This window comes from Hylobates moloch, unplaced genomic scaffold (genome assembly GCF_009828535.3).
Source record: "Hylobates moloch isolate HMO894 unplaced genomic scaffold, HMol_V3 SCAFFOLD_13, whole genome shotgun sequence".
In the NCBI taxonomy this organism is placed as follows: Eukaryota; Metazoa; Chordata; class Mammalia; order Primates; family Hylobatidae; genus Hylobates; species Hylobates moloch.
In genome coordinates, this window is record NW_026652288.1 from 8,389,399 (window position 1) to 8,413,264 (window position 23,866).

Here is a 23,866-nt window from a genome sequence, read left to right on the forward strand (position 1 = left end):
AATAGTTCTTGCTCGATATTGACTTGCTTAGGAGGAAGCTAACAGTGTTTCCCAGCTGACACTGAGGTCACAATGTCACTCAACACCGTTAATTTAATCAAGAACCTGAATTCAATGAAACTCAACCTCAAGAACTAGACGCCAAAGCACATCTAAAGATTGTTTTTGAAGGAACGCACCTTTTGAGCCAAAGAGCTGTCTGAATATTCCAATTATCAAGAAACATCTTGAAACTTGTTGACATCTGAAAAAAAAGGAAACTTTTTTCTTTGTGTCACAAAATAATGAAGCTTTAAATATAAGTAATAATATATTATTATGCTAAAAAATAAAAACAAAAATTACTTAACATCGATGGTAGTATAGTGATTTCTCTTTCCTTAATCTTGTTTTTCTAATGTGGTAACATCATTCTACATAAGACAAGTTTATTTATTGTTGGGAACATCTATGAGGTGATGGATTATCACCCTTTTCTCCTGTATGTTAACATTTACAAGGGATGTCATGGAATTGTTCCAAAGAAATTCCTGAGAACGTGTACAAATGCCTTTCGATGGCTTCCCTCTCACACTGAAAACTGGGGCGCCCACCTCATTACCTCCTTCCTGCCAAGCTCTGCCATGGTTCTGGGTGAAGCAGACATCCACCGTGACATCCTGCCCTGCCATCGTCTCTCAGTGCCCTGGCTACTCTCAATTCTGGCGCTGTCTGGCTGTGCTGCCCCTGAAAGAGTGGATCTGCACACCCAGATCTCACAGGGCATCCCACCTTCCCAGCTTCCTCTCTTCAGTTACTCCCACTAAAGCTATTCTTTGATCTCAGAGGGGCTTTTCGTCTCCTACCCTGTCTACTTTCATCCTATGTAACTCTCTCCTCCTCTGGTCTTCACTTCTGACCATTTTAGATTTTGTGTTCCCTTATTTACTACTCTTATGTCAGAATCTTCAATGCTTTTGTTTCTTTTTCCTTTCCATTCACCTCCCTATCAAAACCCTAATTCCAGATCAACCACACTGTCCACTTTCCCCACTGGTAACATTTGCACGCTGAGTGCAGAGTATCACCACATTTCAGACCTTTGTCTTAAGTTCATGGTTCTCCACCACGACTGAGCCCTCAACCTACAAACCTGTTTTCCTAGACAGTTCATTCTCCTCTTCCTGAAAAAAGCTACTGGACTGAACCATTTGAAATTTTCTTTTCTCTTTTTTAAAAAATAAAGTCAAGAAGAGGTAAGTGTCAGCAATTTCACATGATTAAACCTAATACCCCATCTGTATCTCTGGTCCTATCACCTCCTTTCTCCCTCACAACAGGTAAGTTGACCTCCTACTTTACAGAGATGATATAAAATCATCAGACTCCAAATTCTCACCATCGAACTACACACTCAGCTGCGCACACACTTATCCTGCCCTCCTTCCTGTCTTTATAACAGGAGAAGTGGTCATTCTCCTTCAGGGCCAATGTCTCCACTTCCATCTTCTCTGGGACTTCAATCAATAGGTCTCTCTCCTTCAACTGCAGGAGAAGCTTCACACTCTGTCCTCCAAATAGTCTCCTAATCAGTAAACATGTTTTACTCTCTCCATTTTAAAACAAAATTAAACAAACAGCTCTCCTCAATTCCCTGTTCCCCTCAGCTACTGCCCTATTTCTACCCTCTTCCCTTTACGGGGAATGAACTCCTAGGAGATGTGTAATCCGGCCTTTATGCCAATCCCTCTCCTGAAACTGTTGTTCATAAAACCATAAACAAGGATGGGCACGGTGGCTCATGCCAGTAATCCCAGCCCTTTGGGAGGCCGAGGTGGGTGGATCGCCTGAAGTAAGGAGTTCGAGACTAGCCTGGCCAACATGGTGAAACACCGTCTCTGCTAAAAATACGAACATTGGCCAGGTGTGGTGGCAGGTGCCTGGAATCCCAGTTACTCAGGAGGCTGAGGCAGGAGAATTGCTTGAACCAGGGAGATAGAGGTTGCAGTGAACTGAAATCGCGCCACCACACTCCAGTCTGGGCAACAGAGCGAGACTTTATCTCAAATAAATAAATAAATAAATAAAACCATAAACGATAAAGGCATTTGTGTCCTTCTCTTACTTGGTATCTCAGTGGCACTTAGCATTGATGACATTTTTTCCTTCAGAAAAATTAACTCCTTTCTTTACTTTTTCTCAAGCCACACACTCTCAGCAGGCATGATATCGCCCCCAGGAGATGACAATTGGTTCTCAAGGGGCAAAAATATCTTTTTTTAGGTATAAAGAACATATATACATACAGTAGTGTATCAACAGATATACAGTGTATCTGTGGTATTAAAATTTCAAGGGGGAAATTATTAGGAAAAGAGTGTCTCAAAAGTCCCCTTAAGGTGTTAATAATAAACAAAAGGTTAGAAACACTGCTATATCCATCACTCAACTTCAACAATGATCAATTTTTCCCTCTCCTTCTCCATTTTTATTGCCAACATTGTTGTTAAGAATATTTCAAAGCAAATACCAGACTTATTTCACCTGCAATTAGTTCAGAATATGTCCAATAAATACTTTTTAAAAGACCATGATCAGACAAAATTAATAATTCCTCAACATCATCTAATCCCCCTTCGTATTCAAATATTCCTGATTGTTTGGAAAAGTCTTTTCCAGTTGGTTTGGTCAATCAGCATCCCAAAAAAGTTCATACAGTGCATTTGGCCAAAGCCTCTTTTAATCTGTGATAGCTTGGGTCATATGTCCCATAGAACTTCCCACTTTTGATCTGATCTGGTGTCTAACTTACCCTCTATACTCCACATCCCCTCTAAATTTAGAAGTATCTAGAAATCTGATTCAGATTTGGTTATCTCAGCACACTTCAGTGATGGCCTGTATTTCTTATGGCATCCCATCTCGGGCACTTACTGCCTGCCTGCCCACTTTTAGCAACATTAGGGCTCATCAGAGGATCCAGCTTGACCTCTTCACCTCAAGTTTTGGTAATCTATCCTATTGGGAATGTTGGAATGATCCTTTTCACAGGCTGGCAAAACAATGGTTTTAGGGTTTTGTTGTGTCACCCAGGCTACAGTGCAAGTGGCACGATCACGGCTCACTGCAGCCTGCTGAGTAGCTGGGACTACAGGTGCTCACCACCATGCCCAGCTAGTTTTTGCATTTTTTGTAGACATAGGGTTTTGCCATGTTGCCCAGGCTGGTCTCAAACTCCTGAGCTCAAACCATCTGCCTGCCTCGGCCTCCCAAAGCGCTGGGATTACAGGTGTGAGCCACAGTGCCCAGTTGGTTTTCTCCTTTTTTCTTTCTGGCTTCTCCTGAATTCCTTTGCCCAGCCTCTCAGTACTGGTGCTCTTTTAGACACTCTTATCTCTTCTGACTCTCTCTTCCAGGGCCTGAACTGCCACGTACTGATAGTTCCCAGATTTCACTCTCAAGCTCGGGTGCCTCTGCTGAGTGTCTGACCATGATCTGCCTGGTGGACAACTCACTAAGTCTGTGATTTGAAGATATTACCTGTCCCTTCAAGCTCATGTCTATTCTCCATTCCTTATCTAAGTGGAAGGTATCACCATAAACCTAGTTGTTTAAACCAGATTTCTGGGCCTGATTCATAACTCATTCTCTCTTGCTGATCCCAATTTATCACCAAGTTCTGCTGAGTCTCTTACACAGCTCTCCAATATATTTACGTGTTTATAGCCCCACTGGCAGTATGTGGTTTAGGTCACCATCATCTTGGATTAACAAAACATCCTCCTGACAGAGCTCTCTGCCTCTTGAGGGAAATACATTCTACATGCCAGATCCTTCTAAAACACCTATATGATCACCTCACTTGGCTACACATATAATCCATCCATAGTGCCCCATTACTCTTACAAGAAAGATCAAAACTCTTAATACGGCCTGTAAGAGTGTGGCTGCCTGGCCTCCACTTCCCCAACCTCATCCTTCACGGCTCCCTAAACTATGAAGCAACACGAGCTGCACAGCTCTCGGCCCCCAGGCTGCTCCCTCTACTTGGAGTGTCCGGTTGTCTCTTACTTCTTTGGGACTCAGCTTAAGCATCATTTTCCTTAGGACCCTCTTCCCCCAAACACCTCAACTAACCTGGATTCCTATTTCACAAATACCCACATGCCTTACCCCTCTCTGATCACCACCTATTTTACCTTATTCTGTAACCTCTAGGAAACTAAAGCTTCATGAGGGCCTGAACTGCACCTATCTTATTCATTGTCTCCAGTGCCCAGGGCACATAGTTGATGACCAATATGTATTGGTTAAATGAAAGAATGAATGTTAATATTAAAAAACCTTCAATACCACTCCTAGGGCATCACACCATAACTTATGAAAGCAAACTATGGTACTTAAAGTATATAGTAACTAACTTCTTAATGATCGACTCACCTCTATTTGTTGAATTCTCAAATTGGAAATTAAGTCCCAGCGAGCTGCTCCATTTTTGTCATACCCTCTGAAACCAAAGCCTGCAGCATTATTAATGGCGTCAGCTATAGAAAACAAAATTTAAAAAACAGTATTAAGAATCTCCATAACAATCTACCATATTCTCCCAGAAGGTATATGTTATTATACCTTTTATTCTTAAACAGTAAAAGTAGATTTATTCTAATTTTTAAGTCAGAAACAACATCACATACAATGAAAATAACACATCCAGGACTATTTGGTTAGTCAGCAATACATGAGACATCATGCATGAGTTGGGGGCAGGTGGAGTCTAAAAGCTGCTGAGGACCAATAGGTAAAGGTGAAGACTCGAACGGGAAACGCTCCCCAACATTAGCTGTGCCAGTGGAACACAGCACAGTATGCTCGATCAGCTGCCAAGAAGTTGCTAAGGGGATGTTTTTGCTCTGGGAGCACCATGTTCTTTTTAATCATATATTTGAAGTTTACTAAAAACAATAATATATAAGTGAGGCATAATATTTTCCTTCCATTTTTTTCTTTCTTGGTTCACCAGAACCCACTCTGTGTATATGTCTCTAGAATTTTTAAAAAATAGAGACAGGGTCTCCCTCTGTCACTGCCCAGGCTGGAGTGGCAGGATTATAGCTCACTGCAGCCTTGAACTCTTGGGCTCAAGCAATCCTCCTGCCTCAGCCTCCTGAGTAGCTGGGACTGCAGGTGCACATCATCATGCCTGACAATTTTTTTTTTTTTTTTGTAGAGATGGGGGCGGGGGGGTCTCACTATGTTGCCAAGGCTGGTCTCGAACTCCAGGCCTCAGGCGATCTTCCCACCTTGGCCTCCCAAAGTGCTGGCGTTTCAGGCAAGAGCTACCGCACCTGACCCAGAATTTGTTTTCTAATCCTTTTCAACACAATGCTCGATTAGTCATTTTTGCTTTATGTACATGCTTAAGCTGCAAAGAAAATTTCTGCCTCAAATGAGCCCTTTCCCAATCAACTGGAAAATTGTTTATGCTGTTTGTAACATGACCAAAGAAAAAACAAACAGAAATCCATCAAAGCCCAGCAAAATAATATGCCTATACGGACATGTATCCTTAAATTGTTTTATTGTTTATTAGTGCTTTTTAGTACATCAAACAAGATCCTTTAAAAATTACACTTTGGGGGAAAAGAATAAACAAGATTTACTCCTCTGTCAGGTTTAATGAGGTCAGCCGCCTTTGTTCAATTCACATAAACATGAGCCTATAAGGTAGGCCTGTTGGCATAGTCACATATTCAACAGAATTAAAAATAAACATCTATTAACCACATGGGCAGCATACCCATATAAATGGCTGCTGGGGAACTCCTTCCCTCCCTCATGGTTGCCACCACTTCTGATTTCTTCATGTATTCATCCTCTCCATCTTTTTTAGCCTACTGTGATCTAAGAGCAATGAAACTCCTAACCAACTTCACATTCGACAACAAGATTGGCCCAGGGTATGGTCAACAGCAACAAAACGAGAAGAGAACCGAAGACACCAAACTGCAGGAGTCCACCTTCCATGTTCCCCTGCCCCCCGTCTCCCACCACAGACCCTGCCTCATCTTTACCTCAGGTAACGTAACTCCTGAGAGAGCTTCTAAGTTGTCATTATATAGAGATATTCCAAATAACTGACCATTAACATCAATTTAAACTTTAATCTGTCCCTACATGGACTAAATGTTTTTCAAACTTGAGTTAAAGGGGAAAAAACTGCTCAGATCCCAATAAATCATTTTTTTTTGAGGTGATAAGGAGAAAAGCGCAGGGTTACAGGGCTGTGGAGATGAGAAGCCTGATTCCCATTTTGAGAACACTGAATTAAGGAATTAAATATAGTCTGCCTAGCCACTAGTATCCATGAAATTATAAGTTGAAAAATGTACATGTGGATACAAAAATCAGAAAGTAACTGTCATATGATCCAGAATACATTCATACTATTTTTATAAATTATTAATAAAATATAAAAACAAAGTTAAAGAACTTTGGAACTCTTGGAATTTCCCAAAAAACAGATTTTTGGACCTCCAGAGATCATTAAAACTCCAATTTTACAATCAAATGGACAATTACAAAAAGGTAACAGGGGTGGAGATGAACGTGGGCACATGCATGCTGAGCCTCAGCTGGCTTCTCCACTGACAGCTGAAACCTGAACCTCAGGGCTGAACCATTACCAGGAACTCAACCATTACTTGTGTTAAGACAGTACAGACATAGTATAAGTATTTATTGAATGGAATAACTTTATTGCCTTACAGCTAAAAATTCTTTAAATTCTTTAAATATAGTTCAATTTCAAATTGTCATTCATATATATTCTAATATTATTTCTTTAAGGGAGAATCAGGGAAAAGGAATTAACTCACCTTTGGTTTGTAAATATGTAAAAATGCACAAGATTCATTTTTCAAACCAAATATTGGGGTCGGAGGATCAGAAGTACCCTAAGAATCATTTTAATTGTCAAAATTGCAAATAAAAATTAATGATAAAAAAAATTTGTTTTTTTGAGGCAGGGTCTCACTCTGTTACCCAGGCTGGAGTGTAATGGTGCGATCACAGCTCACTGCAGCCTCAACTTCCCTGGCTAAAGCAGTACTCCCACCTCAGACTCCTGAGTAGCTGGGACCACAGGTGTGCAACATCACACCTGGCTAATTTAAAAAAATTTTTTTGAGGAAATGGGGTCTCACCATGTTGCTCAGGCTGGTCTCAAACTCCTGGCTTCAAGTCATCCTCCTTCCTCAGCCTCCCAGCATGCTGGGATTACAGGTGTGAGCCACTATGCCCGGCCTAATGATAACTCTTGTATATTTTTACATATTTACAGAGATCTTGTAATTTTTCTCAAAAGCCTTATAAATTCAATGACCTCGTTCTATTGATAAGATTTTCAACAATTAGATGTCCAACTGAATCCAAAAGCATGCAGAACTCTCATATTCTATAAATCTAGTGATTCAACCAATAGGTCAGAATTCTTATAAAACCCTAAAAATACCAGGTTTGTTTAGGAAAGTTCTCAGTCTCAATTTAAAGTCAGAATTTAAGTAGTACAGGAATTTAATTTGGTATTATTGATGTCTAAATTTGGCTACAATAAAAATGTTCAATCCTTAAATCTCAGATTAAAATCCATAAGGTAACATTATATTTTAATTGGCCATTAACTCACCAGGTTAAAGCAACTTTTAATGATGCTATTGTGCACAGTTGTATGACGAAAGACTGAAAATAATGAATCCAGCCCCAAACTGTATTTCATTGTAATCAAAATAAAACTGACAGTAAAATGCTAATCCTCAGAGGCCTAATTATTGGCTGATGTGTTTCTTCGTGCATTCATTCAAATATTTATTGAGTAACAAATATAAACAAGGCAAGCAGAATACAATCTTAAGAATAAAGGAGTTTATAATCTTGTGGGTGAGATAAAAAAGACAGCACATGTATAAAAGAGATTTCAATTTATCCAAAGAAGCGTTCTCTCTACTTCAGTCCAACCTTCAAAACGTGGCCAGAATCATCTTCTTCTGCCACAGCATCAGGCCGTCAGCCTGATTGAAGCCTCTTGTGGCTCATTCAGCAGAGCAGGCAAGGTCCTGTGAAAGCCCATTTCACCTGACCAGGTCCCTCCTTCCTACACGCCCCTGCTAACATCTGCCATGCAAAGCGAGGTACCTCCATGTCTCTTTGCTCATCAGTGCAAAACTAGCTATTTTCCACTTGCGGAAATCACATTCAATCTTTTTGTTTTTGTTTTTGTTTTTGAGACTACCTAGGGGTTATTGCTCAACTCATACTAAAACCTCACTCTGTTGCTCAGGCTGTAGTGCAGGGGTGCAATCATAGCTCATTGCAGCCTCAAACTCCTAGGCTCAAGCAGTCCTCCCACCCCAGCCTCTCAAGTAGCTGGGACTACAGGCACACACCACCAGGCCTAGTTGATTTTTAAAAATCTTTTTGTAGAGAGAGGGGTCTCACTATGCTGCCTAGGCTGGTCTTGAACTCCTGGCCTCAAGTGATCCTCACCCTGAACTCCCAAAGTGCAGGGATTATAGGGGTGAGCCACCATAACTGGCCCACATTCAATTAAAGCCACGATTGCATGTTATCTCTTCTCTAAAATTTGTTCTACCTGCCAAGCATAACTGATGACCCCCTATCAGTATGCCAATATCATTTTATTCACTTTGCTGATAAACTACTGATCATATTATACTATGGTTAATGGTCTATTTAACAGGTATCATAATTGTAAGCTGAATACAATCATACTAAATTATAACCATCTGAAGGATAAGGACTATGTCTTATACATACTCGTATCTATCCTGGCTAGCACTGAATCTAGAATATAATAGGCATTCAACAAATATCTGTTGTCTTTCAGTGATCCATTTATTTTTATTTTGTATTATAATAAAATGGATTCAGTTTTTAGAATATACTTACATGTGAGTTGTGAGGGTGTCTTTTCTACACAGATGACTTAATTTTTCCAATTGGTCTTTATGTATCCTCAAGAGGGCGCACTGATAGCAATCTATCAACAAGGTAAGAAACGCTTCAACATAGACACAGGGAAATCTATTTACATGTTACTTACCTAGCGTCCATGCAAAATAGTATTTGGGTCTGGCAGCCAAAAGAGAGATATACAGATAGATAATCTTTGTTGGCCACGAAGCTGTAGCTTGAAAATGCTCATCAATGTTGTACTCCACAGGTAATGTTGTACAGATGGTCAAGTGAAATAACAAGGACAGCCCACAAACTAAGAGCTTCTGAATAACTGCAGTCTGAAAAGTGCAAGGCGAGACTTCATCAACTTTATCCATGCTCCTTTTAATTCATTCTATGTATTATCGACAGATTAATCTTCCTGAATGGATCATCAGTCCTGCAATTCTCCTGGTCAAAATTCAAGAGCTACATTGCACTTGGCATTTAAAGTCTTCCATAGTCTCATGGTATGAACTTTTCCAACTGTATCTGTAAGTACTACCTAGGGGTTATTGCTCAACTCATACTAAAACCTCCATTTTGTATTCAGAACTTTCAGGAAATAAAAAAATCTAAAAGCGAGCATAAGTGTATCAGTGTGAATGGAAGTGAATACAAAAAAAATTAACATTAATTACTTTTGGCAGTAAATTTTATACGGATATTTTTTCCATTGCGTCTTTTCTATATTTTCCAAATTCTAGGCATCTCACGGATGTTATTTTTACAATAAACAATCTATGCATTTCTGTAAATCTGAAAGTTAACACAACTTTGTTCAAGAATAATAAAAACCAAAAGAGCTATATACCTGAGAATAACAATTTGCATAAAAGACCCTGGTGAAAAGAAGAGGCTATTCTTAGCAATACTGCGGTAAGGTCGCATTACCAACTCATGGTATTTTGTATTTTTACAACTCGTGCTGTTTTTATATTTGTAGAAGGCCAGAATATTTCAACTTCATTTGGTATAAAAGAGATTATATAGGCAATGAAGAAAAAGAAACAAGCAAAGAGAAGGCTAGATCCAGATGAAGTATGCAACAAAGTAGCTGGATTTAGAAGTGCTCTATACAGTAACCAAATAGTATTCAAATTAACTGAAGTAATTTATCAATGAAGCTCCACATTTTAACGCTTTATATAATAGTGCCAAAAGAAAAGCTCCAAGACAAGAGCCAAAGCATATGCCGGATGCACTGCACTTGAGAACAGTATTTTATTATTGGTTGCTCCTGCGAGGTGGAACTCAGTGTTCAAGGACTCCTTGCAGCAATTGTTATTCTCATTTTCCATTGTCTTTTATCCCTTTCTTTAATAAAATAAGGCGCCTCTTTCCTCAGTGCCTCCCAAATATCTTACCTATACATTTGAATTATGAGATTTTAAAATGGTAGAGAAAAAATTGTAATTATAAATGAAGCAAGGTGAAATAAATGGCCCCATACTTTAATTTTAAAATGAGGCATATTACTTTAGTAATGTAGTAAGAAGTACTGTGGCCACGAGACTATATGGTTCTGAAGTAGGGCAGGGATATGGTGCTGCAACGAAAATGTAGATAATATGAAAACAGCCTGTATCCTGAGAGATGATATCCTCAGCCCCCTTCCCCTGCCCAGACCCAGAGTCCCAGCAGTCAAGTTTGTATGCCCTAGGCAGAAAACTGGAGAATCCTTCACCCAAAAAACCAAAGAGCCCCAGAGAAATGGCCTGCAGACATCATGACAGAGACTTCCAAGTGTTTCCCAGGAGCCCTCCTCCCCTTCCTGCACAGAAAAAGAAGTTTCTCTTGGGTGCTTGGAAGTCTAGCTAAAGATGACACATCATAGCCTTTGGTGCACCCGAGTGTGGCTATATGATTAGGTTCTGGCCAATAGGATGTGAACAAAAGTAATATGTACAGGGAAGACGGAGCTTGGATCTCTAACACCTTGGGGCCCCCATATTATCAATGCACTGCTTACAGGTGAGCTGTCCCACATATAACATAAAAACAAATTTCCACCTTGTTTAAGTTCCTGTTATTTTGGTCCCTGTTTCAGCAGCCAAACCCACATCCTAACTGATGCAGATAGAGGAGAGGACAGTGGAGAGGTCCCCAACAGAAGAGCCAGTCGGCTCCGTGAGCATCCTGCTTAGGAGCCTGAGCATCTGCATGCTCCACTGATGCACAAGGAGCTTCCAAATGCCCCTTGAGGGACTTAGGACTAACTACCACTATTTGACTTTATAAAGTATATGCATGTGAAATTTAAATAAAATATCTTATTAAAATGGTGGGAAAATACATTAAGAATATTTGCCATTATCAACAACCTCTGATTTAGGATGTCTATAACCCAAAAGAGGAAAGTGACATTTTATGAGAGTAAAATCCATAAAAACTCAGTGATGTGATAGAATATATACATTTGTATTACTGTCTGTTAAGTTTGATTTACTACTATCACGTTTATAACACTTGATATTTTCAAGTATTTTACAAAATCATTTGATCTTCATACAGTCTGTAAAATGGGGAAGACATTAAGATTCTTCTTTTGCAGACAAGGACTCATACACATTAAGTGATGTGCTGAAATGATGAGCCAAACTGGTCACTGACAGTCTAGCATCTTGATTCCTAGGCTTTTATTCGCCTTCCAGCACTCCCAAATAAACTTCTAAGAAGCTGTCTACAAATGTCTTTACCTTCTCTTATAGCAGGGAGACCACTAAAAGATTAAGTGGTCATCCTGGAGATACAAAACAGTCAATGAAGACACGCCAATTTCAAATCTGGAATCCCATTCAGTTTGATGGGACATTTCTCAACACTTAACCAGTAATACAAAATATGAAGACAAAAACACCTTTTTGGTATAAAATACAATGAGCCACATGGTAGGAAAGAGATAATATACTATCTTTTGCAAGTGCAGGCACATTTCTTCATTGACTTTTTGTTGCCCACACAGTGGAGGGTGGTAGATTTGCAGGAGAAAGAAGGTGACCCCTTGCTCTAAGCCCTACATTCAGAGAAAACACACTAGCCCCTTTCCTTCATCTCACAGACTTCCTGATTGGCCTATTCTTTTTCATGGAAACTTTAGATTTTACCAGATGAAATCTAACAGAAGCTTAGCCTATACAGAACCTCACTGCCTTTCTTTACGAAGCAGCATCCCAGCAATTTCAAGTGCCCCAGTGGCTTAAAGAAAATAAAAATTATGTTTGGTTGTAAGGCAACTTAGCATAGACTTGAAACCAGATTGCACTGGTTTGAATTCCAGTTCTACTGCCAATCTGGGGAATCTTGGTCAAATCACTTAGCCTCTGAGTCTCAGTTTCCTCAACGGTGAGAAAAACAGCGCCTGCCTTGTAAGAATGCTATGAGGGCTGAAAGAGTAACTACGTGTGAGGTGCACACCACAGTGACTGGCACATGGTGAGCACTGTCAAAGTGTTAGCTATTATTAATATCTTTATCATATCACTAATCTCTTCATTGTGGGAATCAGGAGCTGTTTTGTGGAAAAAGGTGGTATTTGAAGTAGGCTTTTAAAGAGAAGAAAGAGTTCAACTTGCAATAATTAAGAAGAGGATAGGGAAAGCAAAAAAGAAACGGAGGATACAGAGTGTTACAATCTGCTGGAACACAAGGCACAGGTAAGAAAGAAGTAAGAAAGAAAGAAAAGGAAGGGAAGGGGAGGGGGAAAGGGGAAGGGGGAAGGGAGCCTGGAAAATTATTAGCCTGGTCAATTACATGATAAGAGCTTTCTTGTAAAATCCCCTGTAACTATAAAGCATTATTCTCACTGAGGAATTCAGCACATAGTTTCTGAAGTGACCTTATTTGTGTTCTTAATCATGACTGTACTTCTACTAGGTGCAGTGTGAAGTCATTTATCTTGAAAAGTATTTTTAAAGAAATAGATGGATAAGTTCACAATGTGAAAATATTTGTATCTTTAAATAAGACTAACCAATACATGCTATAAAGGCTCCAGATAAATCTCATGACCTTACATTTGGAGATGGCTCTGTTCTTTCATACTGTGTCTCTTCTTTTCCATTGTCACCAGATTGTGTGACATGGTATGATCTGCCTTCAATGAAAGTAATGTAGTCTTTGTAAGAGCAAAGTGGGCCTGCCAGGATCCCCATGAAGTTACAGTTGTAACTCAAATACTCCAGTAGGCTTGGCATGCGCCTGCAATGAAAAGACACGCAACCAGTGAGATGCAGCATAAGCTTCAGAACAGTTGATAGAATAACGATCCACCTCACCGCTCTCCATTTCCAAAATAAGACAAGCTTTCATTTTCATTTGCACCCATACAATAAGAATTTTAAGGATCAGGACATAGTCATGCTCAAAAGTATGTCTGAATAAGAGTTTCTATACAGATCCTTATGAGCAAATATGAAGGTTTCGACTTAGATTTCTCACGATGAGACAAATCAAAGACGGACGCACTATCCGCAAAGTGCTGTCTCCTCCTAGGCAATCATTCGCTCTTCTAACAAACACGTGCTGCGCACTGTGTGCCCCACCTGCTGCAGGGCCTGGATACGGCAGTAAACAAAAGAGAGGACAATCCTGCATCCACAGAGCTTGCATACTGGTTGCAGAAAACAATAATAAAATATATAAAACATATTTTCAGAGGTGCTAAGTGCTACCAAAAAAAGGAACTCTTTTATTCTATTAAGAAGTCAAAGAAGGCCTCTCTGGTAAGGTGACAGTTGAGCAGAGACCAGGAAGAAGTGAGAGGAGTTGTGTGGATGTTGGTGACAGGGGTTCCAGGCAGAGGAAATGATGTGTGAAGACCCCTGAGCTGGGCTTGGCTGGCAGCAAGGCAGCCATGGGCCTGGAGCAGAGTGGACCCAGGGTAAGAGGTGGGAGCAGGGAAGACAGCTGAGATGGGATCAGACGGGGCTTGCCTTACAAGCCATGGCAGGAACTTCAGATTTTACTCCGACTGAAATGAAAAAACATAGCAGGGCTTTAAAAGACCTATGTCTCAATGCGTCACTCCAGCCCATGTGTGGGGCTCCCCCGGTCTCCAGGCAGGAGGTGACAATTGTTGGAGGAGGGGGCAGATGCCCTGCACGTATCCTGGCAGTGGAGCCTGAAGGCTGCAGAGGGATTGGCTGTGAGGTGGAGGAGAAAAGGGAGTCAAGTCAATTCCGCTCCTTAGAGGTCTGTCCAGTTGATACACGGTACCTATGGGTAACATGGTGAAAATGGGTAGTTAACACAGGAGACTATTTAGACTATTTATGTTATCATATAAATGAATAAGGAGTATATTTAAAAAAAAAACAGTTGCATTAAGAAGTCTACCGTCCACTGTCAATTATAAACCATCACAAAGAAAGCACAACTGCACCTGGGGACAGCAGGCAGGCTTCTTGAACATGTTACAGTCCCTGCTCCTGTCTGAATATGAAAAGCTGTCTCCTTAAAAAATACAAACACTCTTGTGGACAAGAGAGGTTGAGAGAATACTCTCATAAACAGTTTTTTAAAGAGCTAGGTCTTGTTATGTTGCCCAGGCTGGACTCAAACTCCTGAGCTCAAGCGATCCTTCTGCCTTGGCCTCCTGAGTGCTAAAGCTGGGATGACAGGCACACACCTACCTTGCCTAGCTTAGCATATATTATTTTTCTTTGATAAATTAAATAGAACAAAATAGTGATTCCTGTCCATCTGATACTATCTGGGTTACCGCTCAGCCCAAACTACTTTTCTAACTTTTCCAGAATTATTTTTCCACTTTTAAAAATGTCTTGAACCTTAAGTATTTTCTTTTTAGGGCTTGAAACTGATGACAGAAAATGTTTCTGGCAGATTTTCTTTTAGTTCTTTCTATTTAATGATGAAACAGCATGCTTTCTCACTGTATCAAAGACCAGGGTAAGTACCCTGCAGTCACAAGGTTACAAAAGAACTCCTTATACTCCAGCAGCAGAGCTCCATTCTCAATACCAATTATTTTAACACCAAGTCAAACTATGTATCACCATTAGCAAGGACAGGAGATAGTTCTAAACCATGAAACTGGTTTAAGTAATTTTTGGTTCAACTGTCATATCAAACAACAAGTCATTTTAGGTACTGAAGTAAATAACTATATTTATTTATAAAATGAAAACTTAAGTCTAATTGTAATATATAATATCAAACAAGATTCATTCATTCATTCCATTCATATTTGATATCAACTATGTGTTGTCTCAAGCTTGGGCTTCTCATGTGCAGAATTACTGACACTTTGGACCCATGATTCTCTGTTGTGGGGTCCTCCTGTGCAGTGCAGGGTGTTTAGCAGCACCCCCTAGGCACTACCCACCAGATGCCAGTAACACCACCCGCCTCAGCAGTAACAACCAAAAATGTCTAGACATTGTCAGCTGACTCTTGGAGGCGAAATCACTCCAAATAATGACCATGGTTTGGATGATGGGGACAATAAATGAGACAAAGTTCTTGTCCTCAATGACAGGGGCAGGGAGAGGGACAATTAAAACAAATGTCTTGTATAACATCAGACAGTAATACCTACTATGAAGAAAACAAAGCGGAGCAAAGGGACAGAAAGTGATGGTAGGAAGGGAGGGGTATTTTTGACAGAGCGATCTGCACAGTTAAGAATGGATTGAGTGAGGAAGCATGGTCGAGCTCTGGGCTCTTGCTGGGCCTTATATGCTGTGGTCAGGGGTTTGTAATTCTATTCTGAATTACAGGGGAAGCCACTGGAGGATTTTCATCAGGGGACGGGAATAATAGAATCCAATGCACATTAAAACCTTCTCTGGCTGCTAGCTGAAAAGTAGGCTGTACAGGGCATGGGAGAAAATAGGGAAGCCAGGAAGGAAAGCTACCACAGCAGACCAAGTAGAAAATGAGGGTTTGTACTGGGATGTGACTAGTGGAAGCGGTGAAAATCAGTCAGACTAGAGATTAATTTTAAAGGAAGGGCTAACTTGACTTGCTGGTGAAGTGGATTTGCTGTAAGAAAATGGAAGTCCCCCCAAGCCACCAGTGATAATGGTACTGCTATTAGCTAACTGGGTGATAATGGTGGAGGAACAGATGCGGGAGGAGGAAGGTAGAGGAAGACAAATCAGAAGTTCTGTTTTGAACATGTTCTGTTCGAGCTGCCTGTCACTATCCATACAAAGACCTTGAAATGGCAGTTGGATAAATGAGGCTGGAGCCGAGGGGAGTGGATTGGGCAGGAATATAAATTAAGGAGACTTCAAACACGAAGGTGGCCTTTCAAGCCAATGGATGTGACCACCTGGAGAAAACAAAGTCCAGGGCTGAGCCCAGGCTAGTGATAAGGCAGAAGCAGGGGCAGAGGATGCAGCAGAAGAGACAGAGAGGAAGAGCCAGTGAAGGAGGAGAAAAATTGAAAGAAGGGAGTGTCCTGGAAGGAAGTGAAGAAGGTATTTCGGAAGAGTGGCCAACTGGCCAGTGCTGCTGAGGTTCAGCACCATGCAAACAGGCTGACAATGAAATCGGCCAAGATTAAGGGCAACCTTGAAAGAATGATTTCAGACCAAGAGTGGGCACAAAAACCTGAATGCAGGGGGCTGAGGGGAGAATGCGGGGAGACACTGAATGTCGAGAAAGCCTTCAAGAAGTGCTCCTCTAAAGGAGCGTGCAGTAATGGGGTGATGGCCAGAAGGGAATGAGAGGTGTCATGAGCTTGTTCTGTTCAGGTGGTGGGGATGGCCCAATAGAGAGGGAGAAATCGGTGCGTGAACAGGCAGGAGTAACTGATGCAGCTGAATCCTTGAGAAGGAAGTGAACCCCGTACAGCAGTGAGAAGCTGGCCTTCGATTAGTTGATGGACAGCTAGTACTTGACACCAGGAAAGAAAGTAGAGCACTGTGTTATAGATTCAGGCAGCATGGTAGATTTGGTGGTTGCAGAATCAAAGTAGGGTTGCTTTTTTTTCTCTCCAAAAAATAAAATCTTGCTACCAACATGAGTATGGGGGATGGCGTGTTAGAAGTCTGGGAGGAAGAAGAATATATCATCTTAGAAGAGTGTGGGCAAGTGGGTGGACTGAGGAAACGCAGAACCACTGGCGATACTAAAGATCCTAATTTTAAATTTGGGGTAACAAATTCAAAATGAGTCCAGTCAGCAAGACAGTGTTTTCCACTCAGCTTTCTTCCACTGTTCAGGTAGGTGAAGAGGTGGGGTTACCCAGGTCTGGGTATTTGCTCTTGATGTGAGAGGCACGGGGGAAATGGCAGCTGAGTGTCTGTAAATGAGTAGCTACTGGGATGGCACAAGGGCTCCTAAAGATCAAAGAACCAAGACCAAATTAACCTCTCGTCAGGAGAGCTACTCAAGTGTCTATTTATTGATACATAAAGATTGACTATAGGGGATATCAGAATAGAACATTTTTAAAGACGGGCAAATACAAAAAGACCCCCAAGACATGCCACCTGGGATGAAAGATGAATACTTAGTGTAGTTCTAAATAATATCACAAACAACCTCATTCTTCTAGCAGCTATGCACTTATTCGTTCTAGATCTGGAAACAAGGTAACCCGTGGGAAATTTTTCTTTAAGTATAATGAGTATTCCATCTCAAATTATATTAGTTGAGATAGACACTGTGAAATTAAGCCATTCCTTAGATTAGTCATCAGAGTGCCTTCAATAAATGAAGTAGAAGCCTATCCCAGAGTGAATTCCTCAAATAATAATGAGAATTATGTGACTGGTTCTTTATTATTTCAAAATATGGCACTGATGTGCTGTATTAATGTACTGTATCTTAGCCCAGTACCTGCCATCAAGTTACTGGCCTGTAAATGGTAGCTGCTATTACTACCAGTAATTATTACATGGCAGACATGAAGACAATACTATCCTCCTGTCTTCAAGGAACTGAGTCTCATAGGGATGAAAACTTTAGCAGCTAACCTCATGGCCCATAGGAGGCGCACATGTACAATCGAAGAGGCAGGGTGCTAGAGGAGCCGTAGAAGGGATGCCCAGCCCCTCCCAGCAGGCTTTGGCAGGAGGGAGGTGCATGGAGGGAGTGAGGCTTGATTTTCAGAAGTATCTCTAGAAGGACTAGTCAGCCTCAGTCACAGAAGGAACATGGGTCCTAGGCACAGGTGCAGGAAGCATGGCAGAATAGGATGCAAAGGCACGTACCTTACAGCTAAATCCCTCTGTGAGGAAGTCAGTTCTTCATCCTTCCGAAACATCCCTAAGAAACAAAAATAGGTACTCTTATCAATTAAGATTTCTCCCCAAAATGGCATTTTTGCCCATGTACACTTTCATTACTTTCGTCATTTGAAATTCATGCTATTATATTCCTAATTTTGATATAATGACTGTTCCTTTCCTTCTCATGTGAAAAGTCTCTATAAAATAACACATGGTTGGGTATCTGACTCCACTCTAACGGGAGTTATAATTAGAGAATTCCCAAATGCTGGCACTTTAAAAATTATAATGTTATTATCCTTAATAGTAAATGCTATGACTTTTCAAAAAGGGGCATTACAATTTTTCTATTATGGGATGACTTAAATGACTATGCATGAGTACTATAAACTAGAAGCTCAACATAAAGCAAGGAGCAATTTCCTTACTCCTCCATGACTCCAATGCATGAAAACCAAACTCAAATACATCATCTTCATCCATCCATTTACCTTTCTCTTCAAAGACGAGGATATATTATTTAAGATTACACATCAATTTACTAGATCCATATGCTTTAAAAATATATACCTCAAATCCAATTTAAAGACCAAAGGGGAATGAAATTAAAAAGCAAATAGCAACATTAATATTAATAAATTAATAAATTAATATTAGTAAAGTAGTAATATTCCCCCAAAGAACCAAAGCTAAAGCAATTAAAAAACAGTGAAATAAATAGACAAAACTAAAAACATGAAAAGACAAATCGCAGAAGAAATACATGTAGCCAGCTAATGTGAAATGTTAATTTCACGATTAATAACGTTTTCATTATAAACCATTACATGTACATTAAAAGAGCAAGATGCCATTTTCACCTATTATAAGTATGCAGAAATTTTAAAGGGCTCTTACTCATATAATACAATCTAAATTATGTAAAACACACATTTTATGTATTTTACATGTATATAAAACAAAGATGAGAAGAAAATAATTACTGTCTTAAAACGCCTCAGGAACTATTCTACGCACTGAGGAAAGAGCAGAGGAAAAACAAACTCCCTGCTTTTATAGCACTTATATTCTAGTAGGGAGACAGAAGATAAACAAATAAATGAGGTACCAAGAGGAACTCACATCATCTTTCTGTAAACCAGTATAGCAAACACTTTAGAAATCTTTCTACCCTCTATTCCTAAAACTCTAGCCCTAAGGAAATAACTCAAGGTGTGATTCAAGATTTATGACAAGGATCATCACAACTTTATATATAATAGCAGAAAAAAGGTAACAACCTCTACATGCAACAACTGGGGAATGGGAATATATTACACATTCCACTTTTGACAATTATGTAAAAAGAAAACCATGCCTCATAAGATGATAAAGGAAATATTAATAAAAAAGAAGGGGCCGGGCACAGAATGGCTCACGCCCGTAATCCCACTACTTTGGGAGGCTAAGGTGGGTGGATCACCTGAGGTCAGGAGTTTGAGACCAGCCTGGCCAACATGGTGAAACCTTGTCTTTACTAAAAAAAAAAAAAAAAAGGCTGGGCGCGGTGGCTCACGCTTGTAATCCCAGCACTTTGGGAGGCCGAGGCAGGCGGATCACGAGGTCAGGAGATCGAGACCACGGTGAAACCCCGTCTCTACTAAAAAAAAAAATACAAAAAGTTAGCCGGGCGTGGTGGCGGGCGCCTGTAGTCCCAGCTACTCGGAGAGGCTGAGGCAGGAGAATGGCGTGAACCCGGGAGGCGGAGCTTGCAGTGAGCCAAGATTGCGCCACTGCACTCCAGCCTGGGCGACAGAGCGAGACTCCGTCTCAAAAAAAAAAAAAAAAAATTAGTTGGGTGTGGCGGCGGGCGCCTATAATCCCAACTACTCAAGAGGCTGAGGCAGGAGAATCACTTGAATCTGGGACGCGGAGGTTTCAGTGAGCCAAGACTCAGCCAAAAACAACAAAAAAAGTCTGGCTCTGAGAAATGTTGGGGGAGGGACATGGAATTATTTTTTCTTCGTATTTCCAATTTGTATTTTTCAAATTTTCTTCAATGATCACATACCTACTTTTTATAATCAGGAGGAAAAAAAAACACTTAAAAAAAAAAGATGATCGAAGATGAGAAAACGGTAAAACGTTATCAGGATTTAAACCCCCAAAAAAGGATAATTCCTACTTGTGACAATTCTACTTTCTTCCCCCATATCAGATATATGCTGTCCACCTTTTCCTTAAAAAAAAAAAAAAAAAAAAGAGCCATCTTTAGAAATGAGGATATGTATTCAATTTTTAAAAACTCCTTATCCTTTTTTCCCTCATGCTTTTACCAGGCAAGTGACATGTTAATAGCCTTCTTTGTGATTTCAAGCTTTGCCATACACAAACTATGCCATTATATTTAGTCAGCATTTCCAAGTGTTTGGCATAGGGTGGACCTCTACACCAGTTCAGTCTGCCATGTTGCTCAGAGAAGTGATTACTGCTTTTGAAGTGTAAACTAACCAAGAAAAGTAAACACAGAGCTTAAAGGATAGAGTTGCATAGAACAAACTTGTGTCAAAAGTCTACATGCACAACAAATCCAGCCTTCCTTCTCAGTTCAAAACTTGGGAACTTGCCAAAAGAATCACCAAAAACCAATTAAAGACAAGATATCATTTTTTAAAGCTAGAAGTCTAACCAAGTACAAGTGAGGCAGTGCAGCAAACGACGGGGTATGACAAGACTTCTGAGCCCTGGCATGACACCACATTGCAAGCAGAGACTGAAAGCCTGCCACTGCTGTTGTGTCTAACAGCTGATACAGGTAGTCCAGTGATTCTACTGTGCTGCTTAGTTACCCTGAACACACCATTTTTTCACTGAATTAATGGAATGGCGTATCTTCCACTGTTTAGTACTTATGTATGAATAGGTAAAAGAAAATGATTGTTTATCATTTTCATGTAAATTCGGAGTCAGGAATCATGGTGATGCCAAACAACCACTGATTATCTACATGGGTGGCTGAGATAGTGGCATCTTTGGTTTCTGATGGTTCAATGTACACATAATTTTGTTTTATGCACAAAATTATTAAAAATAATGTATAAATTACCTTCAGTCTATGTGTATAAGGTATATATAAAACAAATTAATTCTGTGTTTAGACTTGGGTCCCAAGATATCTCATTATATGTATGCAAATATTCCAAAACCTGAATAAATCCAAAATCGGAAACACTTCTGTTCTCAAGTATTTCATATAAGAGATATTCGACCTGTACAAACATTCCGTTAGGTTCAAGTATTCCTATTGTGAAGTGACATCAATGAAGCTGCCAGCAAGACAACCAGCTACACTATCCCTAAAGGTCACAATACAAGCCAGACTTCATGAGCAAACATGCCAGCAGGTTATTTTAGTCATTCATCCTAAGCCCTCAGCAATCTCATATACACAATTCAAAGTCAGAAGGGCAAGCAGGCTCTATTATATGAGGGTGATGAAATGTCTTAAAAACCATGCCGAGAAATATCCAAAGATAAAATAACACCTGCTTCCTGAAGATGCAAATAGGAATGATGCCACTGGATTGATAGTTGAGAAACAGACACAGTTGTAGGTAATTTATTTGGTTTCATCTAGGAGTGGTCCAGAATGAGGCTGTGCAGAAACAAGTTAATATAGTTCTGAGAATGCTATCCTTAGAAAGGCCTGCTTATAAGGAGTGCCCATGGCTGGTGTGTGAGAACTTGGCTGGTCCACAGTCCCCTACACTGATAAGGAAATGTCCGCTATGCCTAGCCTATCTGTGCCAACAATGTGGTTTATTCTGAACACCTGCTTTCCTTCTGGGAGCCTGGAATTTTGGTGTGTGCTAGGCAGCGGGGACCTATGTGACCAGCCCCCAATAAAAACTTTGGGTGCTGAGTGTCTAAAGAGCTTCCCTGACGGACACTTCACAGGTGTTGTCAAAATTTGTTGCTGGGGGAACTAAGTACATTCTCTGTGACTCCCCTGGGAGACGACTTCTGGAAACTTGTGCCTGGTTTCTTCCAGACTTCATTACAGGCACCTTAGTACTTTACTGACTTTGCTTGGAATCTTTTCACTGTAATAAGTGTTAGCCATGAATTCAACTACATGCTAAGTCCTGTGAATCACCAAACTGGGAGTGGTCTTGGGGTCCCCTGATACACAGATAATAAGGCCCTTCTCTGAAAGACTAGCTGAGAAAATATGGGTTAGACAGGGTTCAATCTATCCCTTGGGAATAAAGGGGTAGGTGGTATGGGATGTGGCAGACCTGCAGCAGACTGTCTTGGAGGATGTAGTGAAGCAAACTAGAAGAGGAACCCAGTTTGAAAAGTTAAAGTGTATGAATTCCTCAAATGCTGCCAAGACTAATCACAGTCTAAACTGTTCTAAAGGGATAATTACCATTAAATCCATTTAAAAGAACAGGTCACAAAATGGGGTTTGTTGTTTTTCTGAGTTGAATATATACTGTCATCAGATACTTCTAGACCTATGGACAAAATTATATCCTTGATCCACAACTTTCCTATATTCTCTTTCCAGTGTTACAGGAGTAATCTGTTACCAGCATACTACAGAAGTTTTAGCACCTGAAGATAATTATAAGCTTTTACCTAGTGTTTCCTAGTATAAGTTTTATAACTATAGTCTAGTATCAGGGTCTAGTGAGTTTCACCCACTTCACTGATCACGATGCAAGAACTACAAGACACTGTGCATAAATTATAATCCACGAAAAAACCCTCCAAGCTGAATCATACTGTTCATTGACAAAGGAGAAAATTGAAGCAGTAAGAAGCTGAATTGGAATCTGAGCATACATTTGCTCATCCATCAAAACCCACACTCTAGCCACATCTGCATGTTCCCTACTGTATGCAGAATTTTCCCTCAGTGGTTTTTCTTTTTCTGAAGGGCAAAAGACAGTTGCTGTTTAACCTGCAGACTTGATTAACCAAGTAGCAGAGAGTTTTTAATCTACCTCCTTCCCTCCCCCCCCCCCCCCCCCCCCCCCCCAATTCAGTGTTAATTTTGCTTGTTAGTAGCCAGAGGGGAGAAGAGGAATATTCTCTCTCTCTCTCTCTCTCTCCACAGTACTGTCAAGGCTGGTCCTCTGACAATAAGAGGGATAACCTGCCCAGGGAGTGGGCACAGGATGGGTGGAGACACAGTGGGGCTCAAACTCATCTCAAAAGCTCCCCAGGCTACATACAAATGACCGTTCTAATAGGGATGCTTCGCTTCTTCAGTCTTTGAAGGAATCAGAGCCCAAATCTCACGACTCGGAGTCCTGTTAGGCCAGGACTAGATGTCCACTCATTGAAGACAGAAATATTTCTAATAAAAATACATGGAAACACGTAATTATGAATTTGTGTATATAAAGGAGAAGAGGTGGGGGAAGCACATAAATTATAATAAAAATTTAATGAGGAGCTGAAGCAGGAAATAATAAAACTTGATCTAGACCAAATGTCTCTTTCCTTTATACGTCAAATTATCACTACTGTGGGCCATATGACTAAATCACACTATTCTACTTTCTGTCACTGCACTGAATTTAAAATGAAGATAAAACACTGAAGGAAAGCAAGCATTTTTCATAATCCTAAGCACAGTTAAGTATATTTCCTTATCTTACCTCCCTCCATTTCCTTACTCT

General features: G+C 40.3%; 1 protein-coding gene across 2 annotated transcripts in view; it reads right to left on the minus strand.

Annotated features, from left to right (window-relative positions):
• Positions 1–23,866, minus strand: part of MBOAT2 (membrane bound O-acyltransferase domain containing 2) — a 153,322-nt gene that overhangs the window by 11,780 nt on the left and 117,676 nt on the right. For both annotated transcript variants that reach the window (XM_032172165.2, XM_058426795.1), the window contains 5 exons: positions 18,177–18,231; positions 13,008–13,191; positions 9,098–9,290; positions 4,420–4,523; positions 180–244 (listed from right to left, as the gene is read on the minus strand). In XM_032172165.2, coding sequence (XP_032028056.1) covers positions 180–244; positions 4,420–4,523; positions 9,098–9,290; positions 13,008–13,191; positions 18,177–18,231 — 601 coding nt within the window. The remainder of the gene's footprint in view (positions 1–179; positions 245–4,419; positions 4,524–9,097; positions 9,291–13,007; positions 13,192–18,176; positions 18,232–23,866) is intronic.